Source organism: Perna viridis, chromosome 9 (assembly GCF_037379345.1).
Source record: "Perna viridis isolate PV_CMFRI_1.1 ecotype Kerala chromosome 9, ASM3737934v1, whole genome shotgun sequence".
NCBI lineage: Eukaryota > Metazoa > Mollusca > Bivalvia > Mytilida > Mytilidae > Perna > Perna viridis.
In genome coordinates, this window is record NC_142453.1 from 37,483,320 (window position 1) to 37,508,086 (window position 24,767).

The following is a 24,767-nucleotide window of genomic DNA, read 5'->3' on the forward strand; positions in this document are numbered from 1 at the left end:
AATGATGAATTGCAGAGTAATGACATTGACTTCTTTGACCTTGAAATCTGTAATAAGTCTGTTAGGCAGAATTTTTCAATTTTTCTTGGTCAAATTTTATGAAAAGTTTGATTTTAATGTTGATTATTTGTTTTGAAGTCTTCATGAAGCCATGTACAATGATGTAGAAGTGTGATTAAAACCTGCATTTCTAAGAACTCTTTTTTGTAGAGTTTATATTTACCTAAAAATTGAGATTTGACTCATGTAGAATCTTTTGAGCCTTAAAACCTTGTTTGATCGATTATCATGTTGATGATTTTCAAGGGATAATGTTGGTCTTTTCCTGATTAAATAGCAATCACTTTACTTAACAGTTAACTGGAAGATTTAAACTTTCTTTTAATTCCATAGGTATTTAATCTTGTATCTGTTAGAAAGTTATAAAGGTCTTGTCTAATTGTCCAATTCATTTAATCAAGGGAAGACCCAACTCTATACCCCAAAAATCATTATTGTATGTGCTATAATTTAAAATGGTTTAAAATTGACAACTTCCTACATTATCATTCTGCATACTCTACAATTGCATCAATGATATTATCGTCTGAATATAGCTGAAATATTGCTGCTTGGACGTTAAACCCCAACAAACAAACAAACAAACATCAATGATATTAGTCCTTTTTTTAAACTTTTGGTCTTATATCTAGGCATTTAGTAGAGACTTGAGCAGTATGAAAAATATGTATTCCTCTTAATGAATTCCCACTCCACCTTTAAAAGACATCATATGTGGAACAAGTTTATTACAAAGTCAGGGAAGCAAATTTTTAAACAAAACTTTCTCAGGAAGCCCTAGTTAGCCTCTTAGGAGCAGTAACAAGGTTTTATTATATTTTCCTCCAGGGATGATTTAGGGGAGTTTGGCTATTTTTAAAACCGGATTTTACCTTTAGAATACTGTTGGGATATTTTGGTGGTTAGATGTCAAAATGTGAATGTTTAATTTTGATGTGTTTTATTATGATGAATTCAGAATTATAAGTTTTATTTTTGCATTATCTTCACAGTGGAATCAAACTATTCTTTATTATCATAAAAAGAATCTAACACTACCAGTGTCATATTACCTGGGCAAAAGAAAGGATCAATTTAATAGCTTTGTAGACACATATTACAATTCTAAACTTGTTTTTGTACAAACCTACCAATACACTGATACGTATTGGCTGCCTGTATTGTCAAAAACATTATATTCAGGTTTGTTTAATTTTTGCACTTTTAAGAGAGGTGCCCAATGAACCAAAATAAAATTACTGGTACAGCCAAAATTTCCCAATTTAGGGTACCTCTAATTTTGCTGGATTTTGATTTTTTGCCGGCTATGTAAAATCATCCCTGATCCTCAGTAAAAAATAAGGGCGTAATTAAAAGGACTGACTGGAACATTTTATCTTAGTAAGCAGCAGATTTGTGTTGCTAAGAGTCTTAAGTATTGATTTTTGTTCATTAAGATAAGCTTCAGCAAATTTTCTGTTTTTTTTTTTGGTTTTTTTTGTTTTTGTTTTTTTTTTTTGCCATTTATATTTCTCGTGAATTTATCATTTATACTTTTATCAAATGGAATTAGTTTTTCTCATTTAATGTAAAACAAAAAGGAAATCTTGAGTTGAGTGGTCTTTTTAGTAGGTTTTAAAGACAAAAATATCAGATGGGGAAATGAGAAAATGGTTTTAAAAGACAAAATTATCAGAGGGAGAAATGAGAAAATGGTTTTAAAAGAAAAAAATATCAGAGGGAGAAATGAGAAAAAGAAAGTAACAGAAAAAATGTAAAAAAATTGGAAGAAATTGGTAGACATTGTTTAAAAGTGTGTGAACAAACCTCTTGATTAATGTTAAAACCCAATTATAGACTATTATAAGGAAAGAAATACCTTGACAGATGTAAAGATGACCTCCATATAATAGAACTAAATTCATGAGTTTAGATTTTTTTTGACTGAAAATTTTTTCTATAAAACTCAATATTAGGTCTGACTAATTTGTGATTTTACACTCTTTTTCATGCTTTCTTTAAAAACTAAAATTTTGTTAAATTGTATAATTTGTTTTCACTCAAGATTGTTGCCTTTCTCGTATTACTTGTGTGAAGCTGAATCAGTTATTGCTAAGCATGAACCTGTTGTTGCTAAGCATGAACCTGTTGTTAATCTCATTCTTTGTTGTTATTTTTAGCTTTCTTTTTAAGTACAAATTTGTTTTATATTTTTGAGTCAATGTCTCTTTGAGAGACCTTTTAATGAAGTTTGGAGATATGAATATTTTCAGGAATTTATGTTTGAATAAATATTGTCGAATTAATGTGTCTTTCAGCAAAACCTGGTCTCTTGCGTTGTCCAAAACTCCTCTGTAACAACTGGAATGATTGTAATGAAACTTAATGGTGTGTTAGATTATCATATGGAGATATGTGTAATGTCAGGAAGTATTGTTTGAACAAAAATTGTAGAAAAGACGACTGTTGGACTTAAGCACTTTTTTAGCAAAACTTTGTCTGATGCATTGTTAGCAACTCTCTTGTCAACTTGTTATGAAACTTAATGGGGTGTTTTATTACTGTATTGGGATATACATATTATTAGGAATTTATGTTTTAACAAAAATAATAGAAATGATGACTGATGGAACTTACACATTTTTCAACAAGACCTGGTCTGATGAATTGCCTGCTTACACGTTTTTCAGCAAAACCTGGTCTGATGAATTGCCTGCAACTTTTCCTTTACAACTTGCAGGATTGTTATGTAACTCAATGTATTAGATTACCATATGAAGATGTGTGTATTGTCAGGAATTAGTAATATTCTGTTATTGTGTTGTCAACGAAAAATGGTACTGATTGCTGTTTGGAGTTGGGTACAAGAAATGGCAGCAAATTGTATGTTAAAAGTGTGTAGTCTATCAACCATAAAAATTGCGTCCAATATGAATTGTGTGTTCACATTAGTCTTCAAATGTACAGGGTTTAATACGTTACAGGCTTCGGGGGATATTAGTCCCTTTAAGGGCAATGTCTAGGCCTCACTAAAGAGACAAGATCTTCCTATTTTTAGTAATGTGAGATTTCCTTGTCTCACCCATTGATGTGACATCACAATTTTATGTTTTTATCCATTCTAAGCTAGCTGTGCTGTATTTGATATTTCATTACTTTCTTGTTGAAACATGCTAAGGACTATGGTTATGTAATGACAAAAAAGTTTTATTGTACTTTTAAAGTATTTCAATCCATTTAAAATTAATTTTAAAGTTACTGTTAAACATTATAATTAAGCTGATGACAAAAAAAACTGACATTTTAAGCCATAATTGAACCATAATTATCATTAAGTCAATAAAGAATTTGAAATGGACATTTTTCATGCTTCTAAGTAATTGTCTTTTTTCTCTTTTGAAATTTGATCACATGAAGTTATTTTTTCAAATAGCCTAGTCACACCAAAACTTAAGAACCAATCATTATCAAATTCAGACACTCCCTGAGGTAGAGGTGATTCATGGTAAAGAAAAACCCATCTAATAAATGATGCTTTTTTGGTCAACATATGCTATATTTTAAGGTAAAAATAATCCTTTCTGTATTCTGTGGTCCTTTTCTTAAAAAAATCGTAAGTGTAAAATTAGTCGTAAATTATGACGTCATAGTAAATAATAGTATTGTGACGTCATAACTTACGACTAATTTTACTCTTATGATTTTTTTGTGAAAAGGGCCACAGATCTGTATTTTAAAGAAATCGTGTATTCATATCCCACCGAAATCAACAAAATCAAACAGACTCAAGAACAATAACTCTTGCAAAGTGCCAAGTTCATTCACAATCTGTAGAATTTTCATTTCTTTAGTGCAACAAGTGAATGACAAACTAAGATTGGTTATGTGATCTATAGCTGTTTCTGAATTAGAAATAAAATGTGAATTTGGTGGGTTTTTGATATGTATGAATCACCTACTGTCTGATTTTTATGAAGACTGGTACTTGGTAGTCAGAGGTTCTCTGCCAAGCATGCAGTATTTAGGGGATAGTCTGATGTTGGGTTGGCTCAGAGTCCAAGTGGGGTGACCTGTCTTCCTATGGGATATTGCTTCTGAGCACTAGCACAATATAATTTTGGATCAGCTTGTTGGATTAGAACAAATTAGGGTCTCTTTAAATGGACTAGAACAAAGCAGGTTCTGTTTGAATGGACTAGAACAAAGCTTGGTCTGTTTGAATGGATTAGAACAAAGCTTGGTCTGTTTGAATGGACTAGAACAAAGCAGGTTCTGTTTGAATGGACTAGAACAAAGCTTGGTCTGTTTGAATGGACTAGAACAAAGCTTGGTCTGTTTGAATGGACTAGAACAAAGCTTGGTCTGTTTGATTGGTCATTGGATTTAAACCACAATCAGTTCTCCCTTTTAATTTTGCTTTGTCTTGATAATTTGGTTGCCTTCTGTGTTTCTGAAAGAAATAAGCTTCCTAGATTTATTTTCAAACTCCACCAAATATTGAGCTGATTTTTTGTTAAGCCAGGTAAGATAATGGACTACAGGTTATATTTTGTTTTGAAATGCTGATATTTTATGACTAAAAATTTAAACCTACACTGACTTTGATGTAGATATATTTTTTCCTGCATTATTTAATTGAAATTTCTCTTCTGCAGTGAGATCCAGGAGATAGATTTCAATTTGTTAGTATAATGGTCAAAATTGCACAAAGTGTCAAAGTTAATTTTAGACAAAAATATTTGTATCATAGTAATCTGTGGTATTTGATTACTGTAAAAGTAATTTCATAGTTACTAATTTCGCTGATTCTGTCAATGGAACATATTTGCGAATATATATTTTTGAGGTATCATAGAGTTATTTGTGTTACATAGTGTTCAATATGTATTTCTATGGTGCTATTTTTTCACACTTTTTATGTTCACCATAAAAACTAAAAATAGTGAAAATTAGTACACTTGAAAATTGGCAGTATCCTTCACTGATTAGGCAAAATTTTTACTAGGTCAGTTTAATTTGGTGCTTTGAAATGATTAATTAGTGTGAAATGTCTGAAAATGACTTCAGTTATATTTTATTTGTTGACATTTTAAAGCGAAGTAACCAAAGTATAGAATAAAAGTAAACCTTAATTTTGAATTTAATATAATACCTACTTAATCCTGCCACATACTTTACGTGCCTGTTCCAAGCCAGAAACCTGTAATCCAGTGGCTGTCATTGTTTTTTATGTTCTTTGTTATTTTGTATGTGTTTTTTAGATAATTTCGATTTTTGACAATTATGAATAGTTTCACTTCATTTGTTTTGGGGTTTTATACAACTTGCTTTATGATATGGGTTTTGCCCATCATTGAAGACCTGTTTGGGGTTTTATACAGCTTGCTTCATGGTATGGGTTTTGCCCATCACTGAAGACCATAGGGTGACCTGTTTGGGGTTTTCTACAGCTTGCTTCATGGTATGCGTTTTGCCCATAAATGAAGACCGTAGGGTGACCTATTTGGGGTTTTATACAGCTTGCTTTATGGTATGGGTTTTGCCCATAAATGAAGACCGTAGGGTGACCTATTTGGGGTTTTATACAGCTTGCTTTATGGTATGGGTTTTGCCCATCAATTAAAGACCATAGGGTGACCTGTTAGGGGTTTTATACAGCTTGCTTTATGGTATGGGTTTTGCCCATCATTGAAGACCATAGGGTAACCTGTTGTAGTTTAATTGTTTGTTGCTTGGTATTTGGTAAGTGACTGTCTCATTTGCAATTATCCAACATCTCTTATTTTTATATTTTCTGTACTTTCAATATGCTGTATTAGCAAAATGTACTTAGTTCCATTAAGATAATCTATTTTGAGATTCCCAAGTGAAAAATAAAACTTTGATCATCATTTCTGAATGTATATTACATTAAAAGGTCTGAACTTTAATGATACTTCTCCTTAGACAACAGCTCTATTTAGTAGATCCTTACAATTTCATGAGCAGAAACATTTTTATATTACTATGTGTAGATATGTTTTAAACATGAATTCTCTATACCCAGATAAGTCACACAGATTTAATTGAGCTGATTATATCAGATTTTCACTCTTCTAAAGAGATTTATTTTTAACTTGTTATGGCACATTGACGTCATAGTAACACATGAACTAGAAATTTTGTATATTTATATTTGTCATGAATTGACAATTAAAAGTCCTCTCTACCAGTTAAAAGTGAAATAACTTGATTATAAAATCAGATATAAGCTGAAAGCTCATATTCTTAGCAGGTTTACAAAATGGCCAAACTGACTATTTTCTGTAACAAGCATAGAAGGATCAAAAAGGGGTGCAAATACCCTCTTTTGCTCAAAAAGTTTTGTTGATCCTTAAGATAAAAACATAAAATTACTGGGGCACCCCCTTTTTGAGCTTCTTGATACAACACTGATCTGTGATTTCATAGAGGAAAATGTTCTTATATTTTGTAACTTTGTTTTTGATTGGTCAAAATTCAAGATTTGCATGTCAAGGGTTCACATCAAATGATAGGCCTGTGGGAGATCCCTGTTAGTGCCATCTCCAAATGAAAACAGTTTTATTTAGTAGGGGTTTTTGACATATTTTCATGCTGTATTTGTTCAGCATTAGAATTAGTGGGTTGTTGGTCTTTGCATTCATCTCAGGATAAAAATGCATTTCTCTGTAGATTTTGTCATAGCTGCATATGAGATTTGATTCAACAAACATTCATCTTTCATGTAACCATGAATCAAGCATTTTATCTCAGCTATTATATTTTTTTCTGAATCTACACCAAGTAGCAATAAATCTGTCCAATCTCTATGATATAATTCAGTTGGGTCTATGTGAGGTGATATTTTCTCTGACAGAGATAAAATACATTGTCACATCCTGAAACACTCTCAGGAGGAAACACATACCATTAATTTCTGGTGTGAAACTAGTTCTAAAATAGACTATAATATTTGAAACAATTTCAGTACTGGTATAAGTGTATCACAATGTTACAGAAATCATTAGGAGTCTGAGTATGGTTGGTACTATTTGGGTAATACACATATTCAGCTGGTTAACTGTGTTTATGTTATGTAGTACAGCAAGTTGTGGCTTTCAGAAGAACTAAAGAATTTTCCTTGCTGAAGTATTTATTAAGCATGCTCATAACTATCCTGCAGTTGACTTGAAAGCATCTTTACTCAGAAAAAAAACCAACAACAACAAAAAAAGCAAAACAAAAACAAAAACAAAAAAAACAGCCATATTTTTTATAAAAAATATTGCACATGAAACTGCTTTTAATTAATAAGTAATACTCTGTACTTAAGGCATTATTTATACAGAATAATGGCAGTTTTGAAGTCACGAAGGAAATATCCAGTGAGCCCAATAGAGCAAGGCCATATTCTGTTCAGACATTAAAAACTGGTCATTATTCTGTTTATCAGTAACATCACAATCAGTAGGATGTAACGTCATTGGATATTTGCCGATATTTTTCTGTATTGCAACAGTAGCCTGAGATAGAAAATATCAGGCAGTAAAAACAATAGAAAAATGATAAAGTTGCCTTTAAGTGATCATGATGTGTGTCTTATGAATGATTTGTCTGTCTACACCTTTTTCAAAACAGTTTTTTCAGCAACTACTTATTCTTTCTTGTAGCAATTTTGGCTCTCATGGTAATCTTACTGGCACATTCATATGAGATTCCTAATTTTTCAAGTTTCTGTTATGATAATATACTGAGTATTCACATGTATATATTTTAGCCATTTAGGAAAGGATTGAATGTTTCTTTGTTTGAAATGGTTTTTGACAGTTTTTGGTTATATTTTAAGTTCGTACTTTTTAAAAACTACCATTTTCAGTATGAATCTAACATATACTGTTTTTTTTTACTTTAAAAGTTCTTTTTTTTGGCTATTTTGAGAAGTTAATCATTCAGGTAGTATTATTTGAAGTTTAAATACTGTATATATTTCTTTACATTAGTGTTACTAACACAAGTTATTTTCATGACTTTTTCAGCAAGAAGGCAGCCCTTTTATTGTGTGCATGACTTACGCATTTCAAACGCCAGAAAAACTTTGTTTCATCTTGGACTTAATGAATGGTGGAGATCTCCATTATCATCTGTCTCAACACGGAGTATTCTCAGAAAGAGAAGTTCGCTTTTATGCAGCCGAAGTTATTCTGGGATTAGAACACATGCATAATAGATATGTGGTTTATAGGGATTTAAAGGTAATGGCTACAGGTGTGATGGTACTTACTACATGTACTTCTACTATTATATAAAGAATGTATGCTTAAACAGTATTTAAGTAATGTCTTTGTCCTCCTTATCAATATAGTACAGCTACAACTTGAAGCTAATACAGATTTTTTTTGCTTCAAGCACTAATTTCAAACAAATTATATAAAGATCAAATGAAATATTATTTGAATATAGAATTTTTTTTTTTTTAGAACAGGTTGTTACAGTGTTTTTTTTTCCCCACTTACTGAAAGTACTTAATTTTTGCAAGGATTTAAATGTCAATAATATTGGTGTGTGTTGTGAAGATTTCTTCGGGAATTGTTTGTATGTATAAAGCGTATACTTTAACTGACTCTTTTTTTGCTCACCTGGCCAAAGGTCATGTAAGCTATTACCATTGCTTGGCCTCAGTTGTCATCCTCTGTCTTTGTCGTTGGTGTTAACAATTTTTCTCCTCTGACAACTGCTTGACCAATTTGAACCAGTCTTGGTATGAATGTATCTTAGGATATTCTGCATAGAAGTATTTTGGGGATTTTTGATCTGTTGAAAAACATGGCTGCAGTTACTAAAAATAGAACATAGAGGTGAGTCAAATGTTTTCCCCATATTTCTCCAAAACTGTTAGGTTTAGCAAAATTCTGACATTGGGTAAAAGTGGCCAGAATGATGAGATCTATCTGTGGTTTAATGTTTTGTTTCAATTCAGTAAGCCATGTTGGAGTTATTGCCCTTTTCCTATGTTTTTTGGCTGTTATTAAAATTGTTACTTTCAAAAATCTTCTCCTCTGAAACTACATGACCAATTTGAATCGAACTTGGTATGATGTTCTGTAGGGTATTCTGCACAGAACTGTTGTGGGGATTTTTTATTCGTTGAAAAACATGGCCACAGTTACTGAAAATAGAAAATAAAGGTCAGTCAGAAGTTTTTCCTATACATCTTCAAAACTGCAAGGTTTAGCCAAATTCTGACATGGGTTTGGAGTGTTCAGAATGACTAGATCAATCTATGGTCAATTCTATCTGTAGACAAATTTTAGTTTTAATGTGTTAAGTCATTTTGGAGTAATTGCCTTTTTTCGTTGTTTTTCCCTATTTTTAATGTTTTTTTCTTTTAAGAATCTTCTTCTCTGAAACCTTCTGAACAAAGGGGTCCATCAGAAGTTTTTCTCATATCTCCAAAACTGTTAGGTTTTGCTAAATTATTTCAACTGCTGAAATAATCCTTACTATAAGGCCTACAAATGTCTGCATTAGATTTACATTGTCTGATGACTCCGTGTTAGAGTTATTGCCCTTGACAGGTGAAAAATCATATTTTTTACAGTTTTTAGCCAATAGAATGAAAATAATGGTTGATAGAAAGAAACCTTGAATTGCTGAAATGATCCTAATGATGAGGCCTACGAAAGTCTTTGGGGGATGAAAGTTGTCAGACGACTTCTTGTTAGAGTAATTGCTCTTGAAAAGTTTTTAGCCAGTATCTTGAAAACTATAATAGATAGGAAAAAACTTTCAATTGATGAAATGATCCTTATCATTAGGCCTACCAATGTCTTCTTTTGAGTCAAAATTGTCAGACAACTCCTAATTAGAGTTATTACCTTTGAAAGGCAAATTTTAACCAGGTGAGTGATTCAGGCTGCTGGGAGTCTATTGTTTAAAGTAACATTGCTGCTTAAACAATCTCTTCCAATTACACTGCATCTGGAATGGAAAAGACATTAACATGGGCAAACTCAAAAGCACAAAATTTTCAACAAATTTTTACCCTTTGACTTTTTACTGTATAACTGGTAGTTTTTGCAGAGTAAACTTCAGTGGTTAGGTGTAAAAAATGTGTATTTCATTTTTGTTGAATATTTGCAAAATATTTCAGTCCTTGACATACTGCAAAAACATATGTTGATTAAGGGAATATACCAGCCCATAAAAGGAAGATATGTGAGATATTTCAGTTGAAAATGATAAAATTGAGTTTCTATGATTTAATGCGTTGCCCAAAAAGGGGAACCATTTTGGGGCAAAATTCTTTTAAGTTGGGTATGTTGGAAATAATGGTGTCAGTCGTATGCTTATCAAAGTTTTACCATGCCTGTGATCTAAAGACCTTTAAAGAATAACATATTAGAATTATATTTCGATCAAAGTAAATTATCCCTGCCTAAGGGTAATAAAATATTGATCACAATATTGATGATCTACTTCTACACATATAGCAGTACTTGTGAACTTGTCAAGGATCTCATTCTATTCAACAAGTACCTACCTTGTAGGGCTTTTTCATTTGACCTCAATTCATGATTTTTAATTGTCAACAATTACAAACCTGACCAATCCATCAAATGACTATTGGTTGAATTGTGGAATACTACATTTTCAATTTGTGTTGTTGTAATAAAAAAATATAGTTTGTAGTCAATACTGGCATTACTATTGACAGAAATTTCCACTTGATATTTTTACAGTTTAGTTTGTTTTTATTTTATGGAAACTGCAAAATACCACTAATACACAAAAATTTCCTGATCTTAATCTTGTTATGGAATTGTGTTGCATTGTAACAACATAATCCAGGTTGAGCGGTCATAAAAATTTAAAAAGTCCAATGTAAAAAAAAAAACAAAAACAGATTAGTTTATTTGGTTGCATCCACAGATCATCAACATCATCATCATTTACATGTACAGTCACAGATAAGCAATTAATTTGGACTTAAATTATTAAAAAAACAAACCACATAGACCAATTATGTCCACCAAACAGGGTACAAAAGTTTACCTTCTCCCAACAAGGCCAACATAACAAACATACAATGTCACAAGCAGAATACAAAAACTTACAATGTCACAAGCAAAATACAAAAACATACAATGTCACACACAAAATACAAAAACAAACAATGTCACAAGCTAAATGCAGAAACATACAAGTCACAAGCAAATACAAAAATGTACAATGTCACAAGCAAATTACAAAAACTTACAATGTCACAAGCAAAATACAAAAACTTACAATGTTACAAGCAAAATACAAAAACATACCATGTCACAAGCAAATACAAAACAAACAATGTCACAAGCAAAATACAGAGACATACAAGTCACAAGCAAATACAAAAACGTACAATGTCACAAGCAAAATACAAAAACATATAATGTCACAAGCAAATACAAAAACAAACAATGTCACAAGCAAACTGCAGAAACATACAAGTCACAAGCAAATACAAAAACGTACAATGTCACAAGCAAAATACAAAAACACACAATGTCACGAGCAAATACAAAAACACAAATGAACCACAAGTCATTTAGCTTGGTAATGATGCATTCCAAGGATTGATAAATCCTTATAACAATTCATGTTAATATCTGCAATTTTTTTCATTATCTGGAAAATACTGTTGAGTCCCTTGGCCAACTTGTTATAATCCCCACAAACAAAGTTTGGGATGGGGAAATAGGAACCACCCCTTCCATCCGTCAGTCTGTCTGTCTGTCCACATTTTTTGTATGTGCAACTCCTCCTAAACCACTTAAGAGATATTAATGAAATTTTTCAATAAGGTTGGGCATCATATGTTGATGTGCACAAAAGAATATAGTTACCGTCAGAAGACTCCAAGGGGAGATAAGTTATACATTTAATTGCATCTGAAGTAGGGTGTATTCTCTTTGTGAGTTTGCTGAACATATTTTTATTTCTATTTATTAAATGATAATTCTACACAACTTGTGATATTTTTAGAATAATACCATGTGAGGGAGAGAAAGGCTTGATAGGTTGTTATCAGGACTTATTACTTCTTCACTGTTTTAAAGGCCATGAAGCAAAAGCAAAATTTGCATTTATTAAACAATGTATGACAATGTATCTATAATCATATACATGCCAACCCTACCGCTTTAGGTGGTAGTCTACTGATTTTCTGGTGTTTCTACCGCCTACCAATTTCAGAAACTTTTCTACCGATTTCAAAAATGATTTCCGATTTTTTTTTCATCTTTATTTAATTCAACTCAACGTTATGGTCGAATCCATAATGTGACGACTTTACCATTACTGAGGATGTTTAATAAAGGGAAGTGAAACACATTCCTTCGACTGGAAGCCTTCGGAAGAACTCCTTAAGAAGACTAAGTCTGCTATGTACCAGGGACTTAATCATTAATCGGTATTTCATGACGGAGTTAGATTGTCCTAAAGTTAATGTTTGATATTAAATTTTCTTCACTCTTCTTATTCTTTGTTCCTTTGCGGCTATTTGCTCACTTGAAATAAAATTCGGGGAACAAATATAAACAAGAAAAAAGTAAATTTCTTCTGTTGAACAGTTCTTATATTTTGTCCTTTTTTCTTTCAAAAATATGCCCAGCAGGATGCAGCATTTTTCTTTATCATATAAATATTGGGGAGATGGGTAAATATTATGAACAAAATGGTAAGTTTTCACTCTCCTTATCAGGTATCTTTTATCATCTAAAATTTGCCCAGGATGCAGCATTTTGCTTCCAGGATAAAAAAATTATCTGACCTCTGCTACCACTTTTGGTTCCAAAAAGGTTGGCATGTATGTAATCACCACCTCATTGGTCTGGAAGTCTGTTATCCTCAAGTGTGGAAAGGTCATGGGTTTGACTCACAGCTGATGTATGATATTTTTTATCTGTAATCACCACCTCGATGGTCTTCTGTTATCCTCAAGTGTGGAAAGGTCATGGGTCCAACTCTCAACGGAGACACCAAAAACATTAAATTGGTAGTTATCTTAGCATATGACATGCAGGCGATTATGTTAAAAGTGGTTTGATCAGAGCCAGAAGTTCTTGTCCTGAAATGCATTGAATAAATTATGTAAGACTAAAACAACATTATCAATTAACTGATTTGTAATCCTTTGTTGTTAGGGTCATCCAGATATCAAGAACAATCATAAACATAGCTAAACAACTTTTATGCCACATTTTCCCCTTTTTTCTGCCTTAAACCAACCAAGAATTTAAGGTGTCCTTTAAACTCTGTTTAGAAACAAATTAAGTATATGCATAATTTTTTTTCCAGCCAGCCAATATATTACTAGATGAGAATGGCCATGTACGAATCTCAGATTTAGGTTTAGCTTGTGATTTCTCAAAGAAAAAACCTCATGCAAGTGTGTAAGTATATAACCACTGAGATAAATACTGGTTGTTTGTTAAAAGTAAAACAACTGTTATTACCTTGTCTGTCAAGGCCAGGTTTGTGTTTAAGCTGTTCATGGCCACTTGTTCTCCTGAGATGATCTTCTGTCACCTTTAAAACTGGCCTTTACCACTTACAATAGAATGATTGTATTGGCCTACACAACATGTACAATGATTTACATAAACTATTAAGGAACATATTAGTAAACTTTTGTTTCAGTAGGTAGTAATTTATGTTTGCTTGTATCATCTTTTTTCAGGGTCATCAGTAGCTATGTATGGCTATCATTTAATGACCATTCAAGATATTTTTATGGTAGTACATGTAATATGAAAGGCTACAATTCAATACAATATCTTATTGAAGATAAAAATAGAATGGTTATTGTATGGAAACACACACAAACAAACATATTAACAGAACATATATAACCTAAGCATTGATCTATCTACCAATCAATAACCACCTCGGTCAGTTGCCTTGTGACAGCAGTGTCCTAGTAATAGACTATATATATATATATATAACTTAACTAATGAGAAATTGTCTTCTTTAGTAATCATCTTATTTCTAGTAAAGACCAGTCCCTTGAGGCTAATTAGAGATTTTATGGATCAATATCATGCTTATGTAAACCTTATATTGTGAGATTAATTGAAAATCTTTGAAAAAATACTCTCCTTACATGAAGTTAAAATTAAGAATGAAACCAGCCATGTTTTACTCAAGCAGTGCCAGTGCATCTATCGACTTTTTCTTCTATTGGAAATGACTATTGATTTAAAAAAAAATAAATAAACATTCCTTTGACTCATTAATGCAGATTGAGAAGATCCACCCAAAGTAAATAAGTGATATTTGGTATGTCCTTTCATTTGTATGGATCTTAGAGTCACACACTGCAATATTAATCTTGAACCGTAACTTAACTGTTTTATATAGTAAAAGTTTCAGTTCTTCTCTGTGATCATTTTTTAAAATACACAAAGATTCTCTTGTATCAAAGTCTTATTCCATACACATTTGTTCAACATTATAAAAATCTAACACTGCTGAGAATGTAAGACCTAAAACTTTCACACATTTTTCAGTTAGTTTCAAGTTCTCTAATGAGACATCTGTTGATTTGGAGATCTTTGAAATCTGAGAATGTCTTAGATTTTCTAATTTCCCATTTTCTGGTGGTGTGTGACTGTTTTTCTCATTTTTAAAACTATTAATGTTGTTAAACATATTGTTACCCTGTACATATGTCTGTCTGTCTGTCTATCACTTTTGTGTAAGCTCAGCTCCTCAGAAAATACAGCCTCAAATTTATTGAAACTTTTAGTTAGTTAGAATATGATATGTAGTCGTGCATATTACCAAGAATTAATGATCCACAAAGTTTTGTTGGAGGTATACCCTTTTCAGTAGGAATATTCTTATCGCGAAAGTGAGAAAAGGAACTCTCTTAGGCTAAAAATAGAAATATTCTTGCTTCAAACTTCTTGAATATATCTACATAGTATTTATGTTGTTCATTGACAGAGGAACCCATGGTTATATGGCACCAGAAGTTTTATCCAAAGGTACACCATACGATTCCAGCGCCGATTGGTTCTCATTTGGATGTATGCTGTATAAATTATTAAAAGGGTAGGTTTTAAGGCCTTTCTAAGTTTTTTCTAAGGCCCTTTGATTGAAAGGGAATTGTAAGGCCCTTTGATTGTAATGGTAAGTTGTAAGGCCCTTTGATTGAAAGGGTATCATAAGGCCATTTGATTGAAAGGGTATCGTAAGGCCCTTTGATTGTAATGGTAAGTTGTAAGGCCCTTTGATTGAAAGGGTATCGTAAGGCCCTTTGATTGAAAGGGTACGTTTTAATTTTCTTTGATTAAAGGGCTAAGTTGTTATGCCTTTTGATTGGAAGGGTAGGTTTTAAGGCCCTTTGATTGAAAAGGTTAGTTTTAAGGTCCTTTGTTACATTTTGGTAAAATTACTGTATTTTTGAAAGGGTAGGATTTTTTAGGCCCTTTGGTAGGTTTGGTTCGGTATACTGTAAAGGTCAAGTTTTGACACAATGAGCAGCCAGGTCAGTGTCTAAGAAGCAAGTACTGTGTACCATTGTAGATACCCTGCCAGTGGTGAGGTATTATGTGATGCCTTCTGAAAAGTTGTGTAACCCTTGTTCAATTTCCCTTGCTTTCCAGATGATACTGAAAGTTCTTTTTCAAACTTTGTATTCATGTAGTTAAAGAGAATCATAAAATACAGGTCAAGCTTGAATTTCGATTAGGTTATTTACAGAAAAGTTATGGCCATTTCAAATTGTTTTCACTAACAAATTTCAATTGCAAGGTGCTATACTTTTAGATGCCCATGTTTTAGTTGGGGTTTCATGCTGGTTGTTTTGTTGTGTGTACAACTTCTTTTAGTTTTTTTTTTGTATTCTTTGGTTTAAAAAGCATTTTACTTAGAGTGAATCAAACTTTTATTGAATGTTATGCCTTGCAAACAAATGCACTAAAGTCTTACCAACAAGTAGGGATAATTTTTTTTCTTTTTATTGAAATATTAATTTTGGTCCTCTCTCAAAGAGTAATCAAGGGAACCAAGAATATATGGTTAAAGCTTAATTAACTGTTTTAAAATATGGGAATGTAGCTACTACAAAATACTGTATGATGGGTTATTTTGATGAGTGAATTTTGGCAGGGTTTTTTTTTTTGGCAAAAGGGTATACTAAAACTTCATTTTTCATGTTTCATATTTTGGTGGGTGCTTCATTGTGCACAAAGTACTGAAACCTAGGGTAAATATTTCACAGAATTTATTTTGGGGCTTTTATACAGACCGCTAAACAATGTCAAAATTAATACCTGAATAAGTTACCCACTTTGCATCATTTTGTTGAATTTTAATATAAAGCTCCGATTAATTTCTTTTGGAATAATGTGGTAGCATGTACATACTCTGCAGTTGATGATAGAGATATAAACAACTTTGGGCATGTAAAGCACAATAGTCTTTTTCCATTCCACCGAAAACTTTTACATCAATCATTAGTTTCCAGTATGCTAATAAATAAGCCATTTAGAACATAGTAAAACCAATTTTATTGAAATTCAATACTAACAGAATTCAGAATTCAGCAAGACTATCAAATGGCAAGTTTCATCATATTGGAATTATGTAACTTATTAGTTAGAAATCCATTTAGAATTTTATAGTGCTTGTAATAAATTGTTGGAAAGCACTTTGAGGGTCTCAGTGGGGGTTCCTCTATTGCAAATTATAACCCATTTAAGGCCAATGATGCATTCAGGCATCTGATGTCCTGGGTCAATCCTGCCACAAGGCATCTTTAATCATATAATAAAGGAAAGAAAACATTTCCATATATAGGTAATGGTTTAGCCGCATGCCAGTCAAAAATACATTCAGTGTATACTGCCAAATGTGTCACACGTGATAATCATATGGTGCTCGATTCATATGCTAACCCTACGATATTTAACATATGATAGTAATATGATTAATATGTGATGATGCTCATATGTTAATTTTGGCTTGAAAACATATGATAGTCATATGTTCGTGAAAAACATATGATTATCAAGATAATCATTTAATAATCATATGTAAACAAACATGATTGTCATGGTGCTCGATTCATATGATAGTCATATGATGTAAACCATGTGATTCTCATGTGTGGCACATTTGCATGTGTAATCATCAGTGAGCAAAATGAGTTTTAATCTTGACCAAAAGAACCAATTAAAATAGGTTTGAATGTAGACCTAAACACTGAGTTAAATAAACCTGAAGAGTAGTTGAAAGGAGTTTAAATCTTGGGCCAAAATGAGATAAAAAGGAATTTTAATCTTTATCTAAAGAATGAGGTCAAATGAGTTTTAATCTTGACCTTAAATACATGTATATTGTAAATTTCAATATGCTGTACATGTTTCAAGGAGTAAGCATATAGAAAGATGTAAATCCAAAAAATTATTGTATACAAGAGGTACTCAAAACCCAAACTATGGAAATTGGAAGCCAGAAACATCACTGAGAGGTTGGTGAGTTAAATGGGTTAAAAAGAGTTATAATTTTGTTCTGAACTGTAAGTTGACATAAACCTAAATAGTGATTTTAAATCTTGATCTAAAATGAATTAAAATGGGTTTTAATCTTCACTTATACAGTGAGTTCCAGTGAGTTGAAATCTTCACCTAAAATGAGTAATTTTTATGTAAACAGTGAGTGAAGTGAGATTGAATGTTAGAAGCTGTTACTTTATTATCATGTCAAAATTGTGTTGTTAGAATGCCTTTAAAACTTACAGTTAAGGTGTTAAGGCCTCTAGGCACAACATAGGACATTAAAGTACAATCAGTCAATCATTTTAATATGTTTCTGATCAGTCATTCCATTTTGTCATTAATTATAATGATTTGCATTTATAAAGCTTGCTTTTACTATTCAGCAGCAATGATAGACTATTGTTAGTCAGAAAATTGAATGTGAAGTCTTAGTTTGAACTGATTGGAATGTCTTCCAGCAAAGTACAACATCATGATTGTAGTTTTTTAATGACTGATGAAGTTTAATATTCACTGTCCTTAAATTTACTTTTGTAAATGTAGCTAAAATTGCACTTGGAAAAACAATGTTTTTTGTTTACTGGTAATACAAAATATCCAGATTTTAAAAGGTAAATAAGGTAATCATTTTATTTGATAAGATTAGTAATTTTCCTAGAAAATTTCCAAAGTGATAAAAAATCCTTGAAAAATGATAGAGATAATTTATTCAATGAGAAATTTCCTTCTCATTTTTTTATTTGTGTTGTGTGAGATATACTACATTTTGTGGTTTTGTAACATCTAAGTTCACCTACAAAATAGATTCTGCCACTGAAATGCTTTGGCTGTAACCATGTGTGTTATCTGTTAAATCTGTATCAGTTTTGTATTTTTTAGGATGATTGTCACATCACTATAAAACAATATTACCCATACTTGTATCACTCAGAATTTTTTTTTTTTTTGGACTTCTTCTTTATGGGAAAAAATCAATTTATATACTGAACAATGATAGAAAATATATATAATCTGGCTGAGAAAAATTGAAATGGATGTCTCAATTTTAAACATTAATATGTTACTAAAGACACTGAAATATTAATATTGTCTTTTTACTTCATTTTTTTTATGTTTTCTTGATCACCTAGGCATAAATAGCAAATAAGATTCATTTCAATATCAATTCTGAGTTTGTCTGTTTGATATTTTTCAGACACAGTCCTTTCAGACAACATAGAACCAAAGATAAACATGAAATAGACAGAATGACTATGACAATGGTATGTTTGTGTAGTGTTTAGGGGGTGTAGAAGATTATCCACTGGATAAGTCCAGGTCTCACTAACCACTTCTAACGTTTCTGTTACTTTACATGTTAAAAAAGTAATTTTTGAAGTTTCACTGTGAATTCCCAGGACAAATGACATCTTAATGTTGCATACCATTGCAAATTTGGAAAATAAGGCTTCCAACATCATTATGCTAATGGTACGATGATTGTAGAAATTCTTCACAAAATTTACTTGAATAAATAATACTGAAAATCCACATTTTTACCTTTTCTGCTAACTGACATCATGGAGGCAATTTACTCACACATGTCAACAATATTCATACACTTTTGTAGATAATTACATAAATGATTTTAAAGTACACATTCTCAGCTTTACTTTGACTACTTTTAATCATAATACACACAAATAATGCACTTACAATGTATATGTCTAGGTTCAGTGTGTTTTTGGTACTACATAGGGGGGTGGCCATTTGACCCAAAAGTGGTTAGTGAGACCTTCAAAACATATGAGTTTTTATGTTTTTCTTTTTTTACATTTTATGAAAGCTTGTGGTATTGTGAGTCTGATAAGACCAAAACTATTAAAATCAGACATAGGAGTACAAAGAAATAGTCATTTTTATATCATGCCTGTCAGTGATATTTTCCCTAAATTACTAAAAAATGACAATTTTAACTAACTTGTCACACCAAAGTGATACCTATGATAATTCAAAGAAGTTGTAATAGTAAACATCATTTATCATTAGGAAAAAAGGACAGATTTCAACAATTTATATCATACCTATTTCATTACTGTGTGATTCTAAGTCTGTGCTGTGTGACTATTTGAGTACTTTAAATATCCCAAGCAGTGACGTTAGGTATTTCATGGATGACGTCAAGTTATGAGTCACTTTTACCTATAAAAATCTTGTTGCTATGTTGTTTTTTAAAGTACCTTGCACAATGCACCTCTTCAAGTATAGCCAGATTACTAATATCACTATACTGATTTGATGGGAAAATGGAAATAATGACCAGGAAAGGCAATTTTCCTCAAATTATGCATTTTTCTGAAATATGCCGTCATTTAGCTCATTGTCTCACTAATCACTTCTAACGTTTCCATTACTTTACATTTAAAAAACTAATTTTCAAAGTTTCACTGTGAATTCCCAGGACAAATGACATCTTAAAGTTGCATACCGTTGCGAAGCTTGGAAAATAAGGCTTCCGAAATCATTATGCTAATGGTATGATGATTGTAGAAATTCTTCACAAAATTTACTTGAATAAATAATACTGAAAATCCACATTTTTGCCTTTTCTGCTAACTGACAGCATGGAGGCAAATTACTCACACATGTCAACAATATTTATACACATTTGTAGTTAATTACATATGTGATTTTAAAGTACACATTCTCAGCTTTATTTTGACTACTTTTAATCATAATGCACACAAATAATGCACTTACAATGCATATGTCTAGGTTCAGTGTGTTTTTGGTACTATATAGAGGGGTGGCCATGTGACCCGTAAGTGGTTAGTGAGACCCTAATACAATCTATATAAGTTATTCTTTGGATTAAGTTTTGAACAACTAAAAGCTCAGTTGTTGATACATGTACTTACACTTGTGATCATTTTAGCAGTCTAAATTATTGATATATAAACAACTTTTTGTCATAAGGTCATCTATAATATTAAAATTTCATTGTTTGTCATCATGTCACTCTCTTTGAATCAGACTGGTTATTTTTCTGGTTTTAATTTTAATTATAATTTTTTTATTTTTGGTTGCAGTATAAAGACAATTACGGTACACTTACCTAATAAAATTATTAATATTCAAATTAGGCTTTAACTTGTGAAAATGCTTGACACAGCTTTGCCTTTTCACCTTGATTCTAAGCCTCTTGTGTACATCATTTTTGTGTACAACCAGAGCTCTGTTGTTGAATTATGCAATTTCTGTGAAAACAGCGCCTAATTTACAGGTTTCAGTGTATTGTCCTGATCCTTATGTACATTTCTCTGAAAGGGAAAAAAAGTATTACAGTAAGACATATTGTAGAAATGTTGAATACGGTAGATATATAAAGTTAAAGATTTAGAGATCACTTCATTCCCACACCCTACATTGTAAGCTGTTTATATGTTACAGAATGTAGAATTGCCAGATTCCATGTCTCAAGAAATGAAGTCTCTATTAGAAGCATTACTGTGTAGGAATGTAGAGGATAGAATCGGCTGCATGGGACGTGGGTTAGTATGCTTAGATTGATGACTTCTTTGTAGCCATTACAGGTAGTCTGTTTGATGTACTTATTTCAGACCATATTCGTATTCTGACTTTTGGCATACAAGTTGTATTTATTGAAATATGTATCATCTTTGGAAACCTAGGGATGCTTCCATTGTCCTGGATTATTCAGATATATTTTGCTTCATTTTCTGAAAATGTATGTAGTTACATTCAATTTTGCATATTGAAGTTCCTTATCCATTTCATCTTTCTTAATCAACAAATGAATTTTTCATGTTTTTGTAAATTGTCAATTTATTTTACATCCAAATAATTGGAATTTAAAAGCTTATATTGGTACTTTAACATTAAGTAAATTGATTGTCTAAACATTATAATATTGTTTTGTTATTCAATTTTTTTAAATTTTTTTTTAATTTATTTATTGGTCTCATCATTGATATTGTTCATGTTGTTTTTAGATTTGTAGTTTTAAGAATATAAGAGTAAGATCCATATACCTGCACAGTTAATTTGAAAAATATGTGCGTAACATATGATCACATTGCATACAGACAGGTCTAACCTGTATTGTTCGAATACTGTGGCCTGATATATATAAATAAAATGGATTTTAGTTTATTGTGCTTTTAACTAGATTAATTATGTAAGTTTATATGTATCAACCCATAGTTTTAACTGATTTTTTTTTTATTTGGTCTTTTTATCTACTTCTTGGACAGCTAGAGATTTGGGATATCGCACCATGGATGATGATATACGATAACTAGTGATATGAAAAATTGTTCTATTGCAATTGGTTATTGTGTGGTTGTGTATGGTTTTTTGTAAAACCTGATGGGTTGAAAGTGATATTGTGATGTTTCTTACATTGTTCTCTTGACTCCATTGGTGAAGTCATAGATGAACAATTGCTAGAATTTACGCTTTTACAGATACCGACTGACGGGTGGCCAAAATACTTCAAAGAATTCATAGAAAAAAAGGTTTTACAACTTGTGAAAATATCAGCTCGCCTTATTTAATTTCAACATTTTAAGAAACTCACCAAGGCTTATTTGTTATGATGTTGAAATTAAATAACAAATTTATATTTTTTCAAGTTTCACTCATTATGGAACTTATTGATTTTGATCTTCAGGGCTCAAGAAGTAAAGGAACATCCATACTTCAGGGGTATTGATTGGACTCAGGTGTACTTACAGAAATATCAGCCCCCGTTGATACCCCCACGGGGCGAGGTCAATGCAGCTGATGCATTTGATATTGGTTCATTTGATGAAGAAGATACCAAAGGCATCAAGGTAGGTCACATTTAAAGGGATGGAGCATCAGCAATTTCCTGTATACTGTGAAAGTACTATATTTGTGGGGTACCAATTTTGGTGGCTTTTGTGGGTAGGACAAACCACGATATTTGGTCCCTGAGAAGGAGAACCCTAATGGTGTGTATACTGGAAACCTCAAAACCACAAATTCAAGAATCCATGTACCTGGGTTTCGTCACCAATCTACAAAAATTGGTATCAACGAATTGAAGTACTTTCACAGTATGTAGATTTATGAAATCTAGTCATAGGTAGTTCTGGTCATCACAGTTTATATTATGGAGTATAACTAGTTCCAGTCTTTTATCTATATCTTAAGATTTAAAACACTCCTCTTTAGAGATAACAAAGCTTCAAAAAGAAACTCAACCCTTCAGATTGATTGATTGATTGATTGTTGGGGTTTAACATCTGAGCAGCAATATTTCAGCTATATTCAGACGATGAACATGAAATAGATGATAAAATGAACATGAAATGATGATGAAATGAAAAGGATGAGACACAAGGATAATAGGGTCGACAAATTTGGATTGCCACTAGAAAAAGGGGAATGGGTAAGGTCGGGCAATTTAGCCTCCTTTGGCGGAGCGCAAAGGTTCCTACTCCTATGGAATACCACATTAGGGTTCTTTAATGTGCAAGGAACATGGCATCTTTCCCAACACGGTGCACCACTATGGTTTGCGGTCAGGTTTTCCATATTATAGCCTGACAATTCCAGCATGTAACACGCCAGGGGTACCCCATTCCACCACCTGGGGCACACATCCCAGTTGCTCTGTGGGCAGAGCGCCTAGCCCCTGGCTAGGTTTCTGAGCACTATTTAGTCGCCTTTTACTACAAGCTTAGTGCTGCTGCAAGCCTATTCTTTTGACCCCCCGGACAGCACGGGGCCAACCCTTCAGAATATAAGCATCAAATGTAGATTTTTTTTTTTTTTTTTAATTTAGATTTAGAATTAGGAACCCTTGTAGCAGAGAAAACTTCTGTATATGTATCTCTATTTAGGTTGCATACCCTGTTTCATGTACTGGCCAACTATTTGATAACCTGTGACAACATCCCTTCAGCTACTGTATATGCACTTTTTATATCACAACTCATACATTATGCCAGAGCTTGTTTTAACTACCTGACTTTGTGTATCGTGCTAGACTTATTACAGTTAGTCTTCTGGATCAGGTTTAAGTTTGAAGTTATCACTACAGAAGTTGATGGTCATCATCAACTCATGGATCATTACAATGTATCCATCTGCGCCATGAAAATTGATTTGTTCAACATGTCATAGTTTTCTTTTCCTCTTTCATCTACCTCGGACTTGACTTTTTATGAACAACTCGGTGGTTGTTCCTAGAAAAGCAGAGGATGCTTACGCTACTGGTACACCTGGTCCATGTTCCCAGTTTTAGTCACGTCCAATTTTCTAATTTTGCTAATTTACTATTATTACTTTGTATACATTATTTTGGTTATTTTATGTTCTTTGTTGTGTTTTTTTGTCTTTGTCTCTGGATAAAGTTCTTTTGATTTTTGCTAAAATCTTGGTTTCCTTGGTTACTCTTCCGTTTTCATTTATTTTCAATACGTGTTCTTATATTGGCCGACAATGAGATAAGTATCATTTAATGCCATTGCCTCACTTTAACTGTTGTTTTTTTTATTTTCAGCTGACTGATGCTGATCAGGATCTGTACAGAAACTTTCCATTGGTTGTTTCTGAAAGATGGCAACAGGAAGTAGCCGAGACTGTTTTCGATGCAATTAATGCTGATACAGATAAACTAGAGATGAAACGAAAACAAAAACCAGGGTCAGACTCCACATATGGTCATCAAGATGGTATGGAAAATAAATTACAAACTTGAATGGTTTCTATGTCCATTGATGCTTGATCCTTTTTATTTCAAACTAAACTTGATAACAATTTGACATCTGAAACATTAAAGCTTTAAGCAGGGTTTGACACTAACAATGGTCTGGTAGTCCCGTGCCTACCTAATTTCTAGGAGGACTACCTTGAAATATCAAGGGTAGTTCTTTGGGCTACCTCAATTAGTTCTTAAAATTTCATTAGTCCTAAGAACGGGACTACAAAATAATTTTGAGGACTACCTAATTATCTATCATATGGTCCTGTGGGCTACCTATCACGAAAAGTTAGTGTCAAACTCTGTTAAGCACTCTATAAATTCAAATCACGATGATCCAACAGTTTTGCCAAAATTCAAAAATTGAAATCTTCGAATAAAAATTCCTTCTTGAACTTTGTGTACTTACTGTCTATTGTAGCTACATATTAATAACTTATTTTTTAAAT

At 32.2% G+C, this 24,767-nt stretch overlaps 1 protein-coding gene across 1 annotated transcript in view; it reads left to right on the plus strand.

Annotated features, from left to right (window-relative positions):
* LOC148608259 (G protein-coupled receptor kinase 3-like) overlaps positions 1-24,767 on the plus strand; it is an 88,245-nt gene that overhangs the window by 61,228 nt on the left and 2,250 nt on the right. Inside the window, exons 10-16 of the mRNA XM_088546989.1 lie at positions 8,076-8,291; positions 13,375-13,469; positions 15,028-15,135; positions 18,781-18,847; positions 21,015-21,115; positions 22,258-22,420; positions 24,118-24,289. Of these exons, the coding sequence (XP_088403115.1) occupies positions 8,076-8,291; positions 13,375-13,469; positions 15,028-15,135; positions 18,781-18,847; positions 21,015-21,115; positions 22,258-22,420; positions 24,118-24,289 (922 nt within the window). The remainder of the gene's footprint in view (positions 1-8,075; positions 8,292-13,374; positions 13,470-15,027; positions 15,136-18,780; positions 18,848-21,014; positions 21,116-22,257; positions 22,421-24,117; positions 24,290-24,767) is intronic.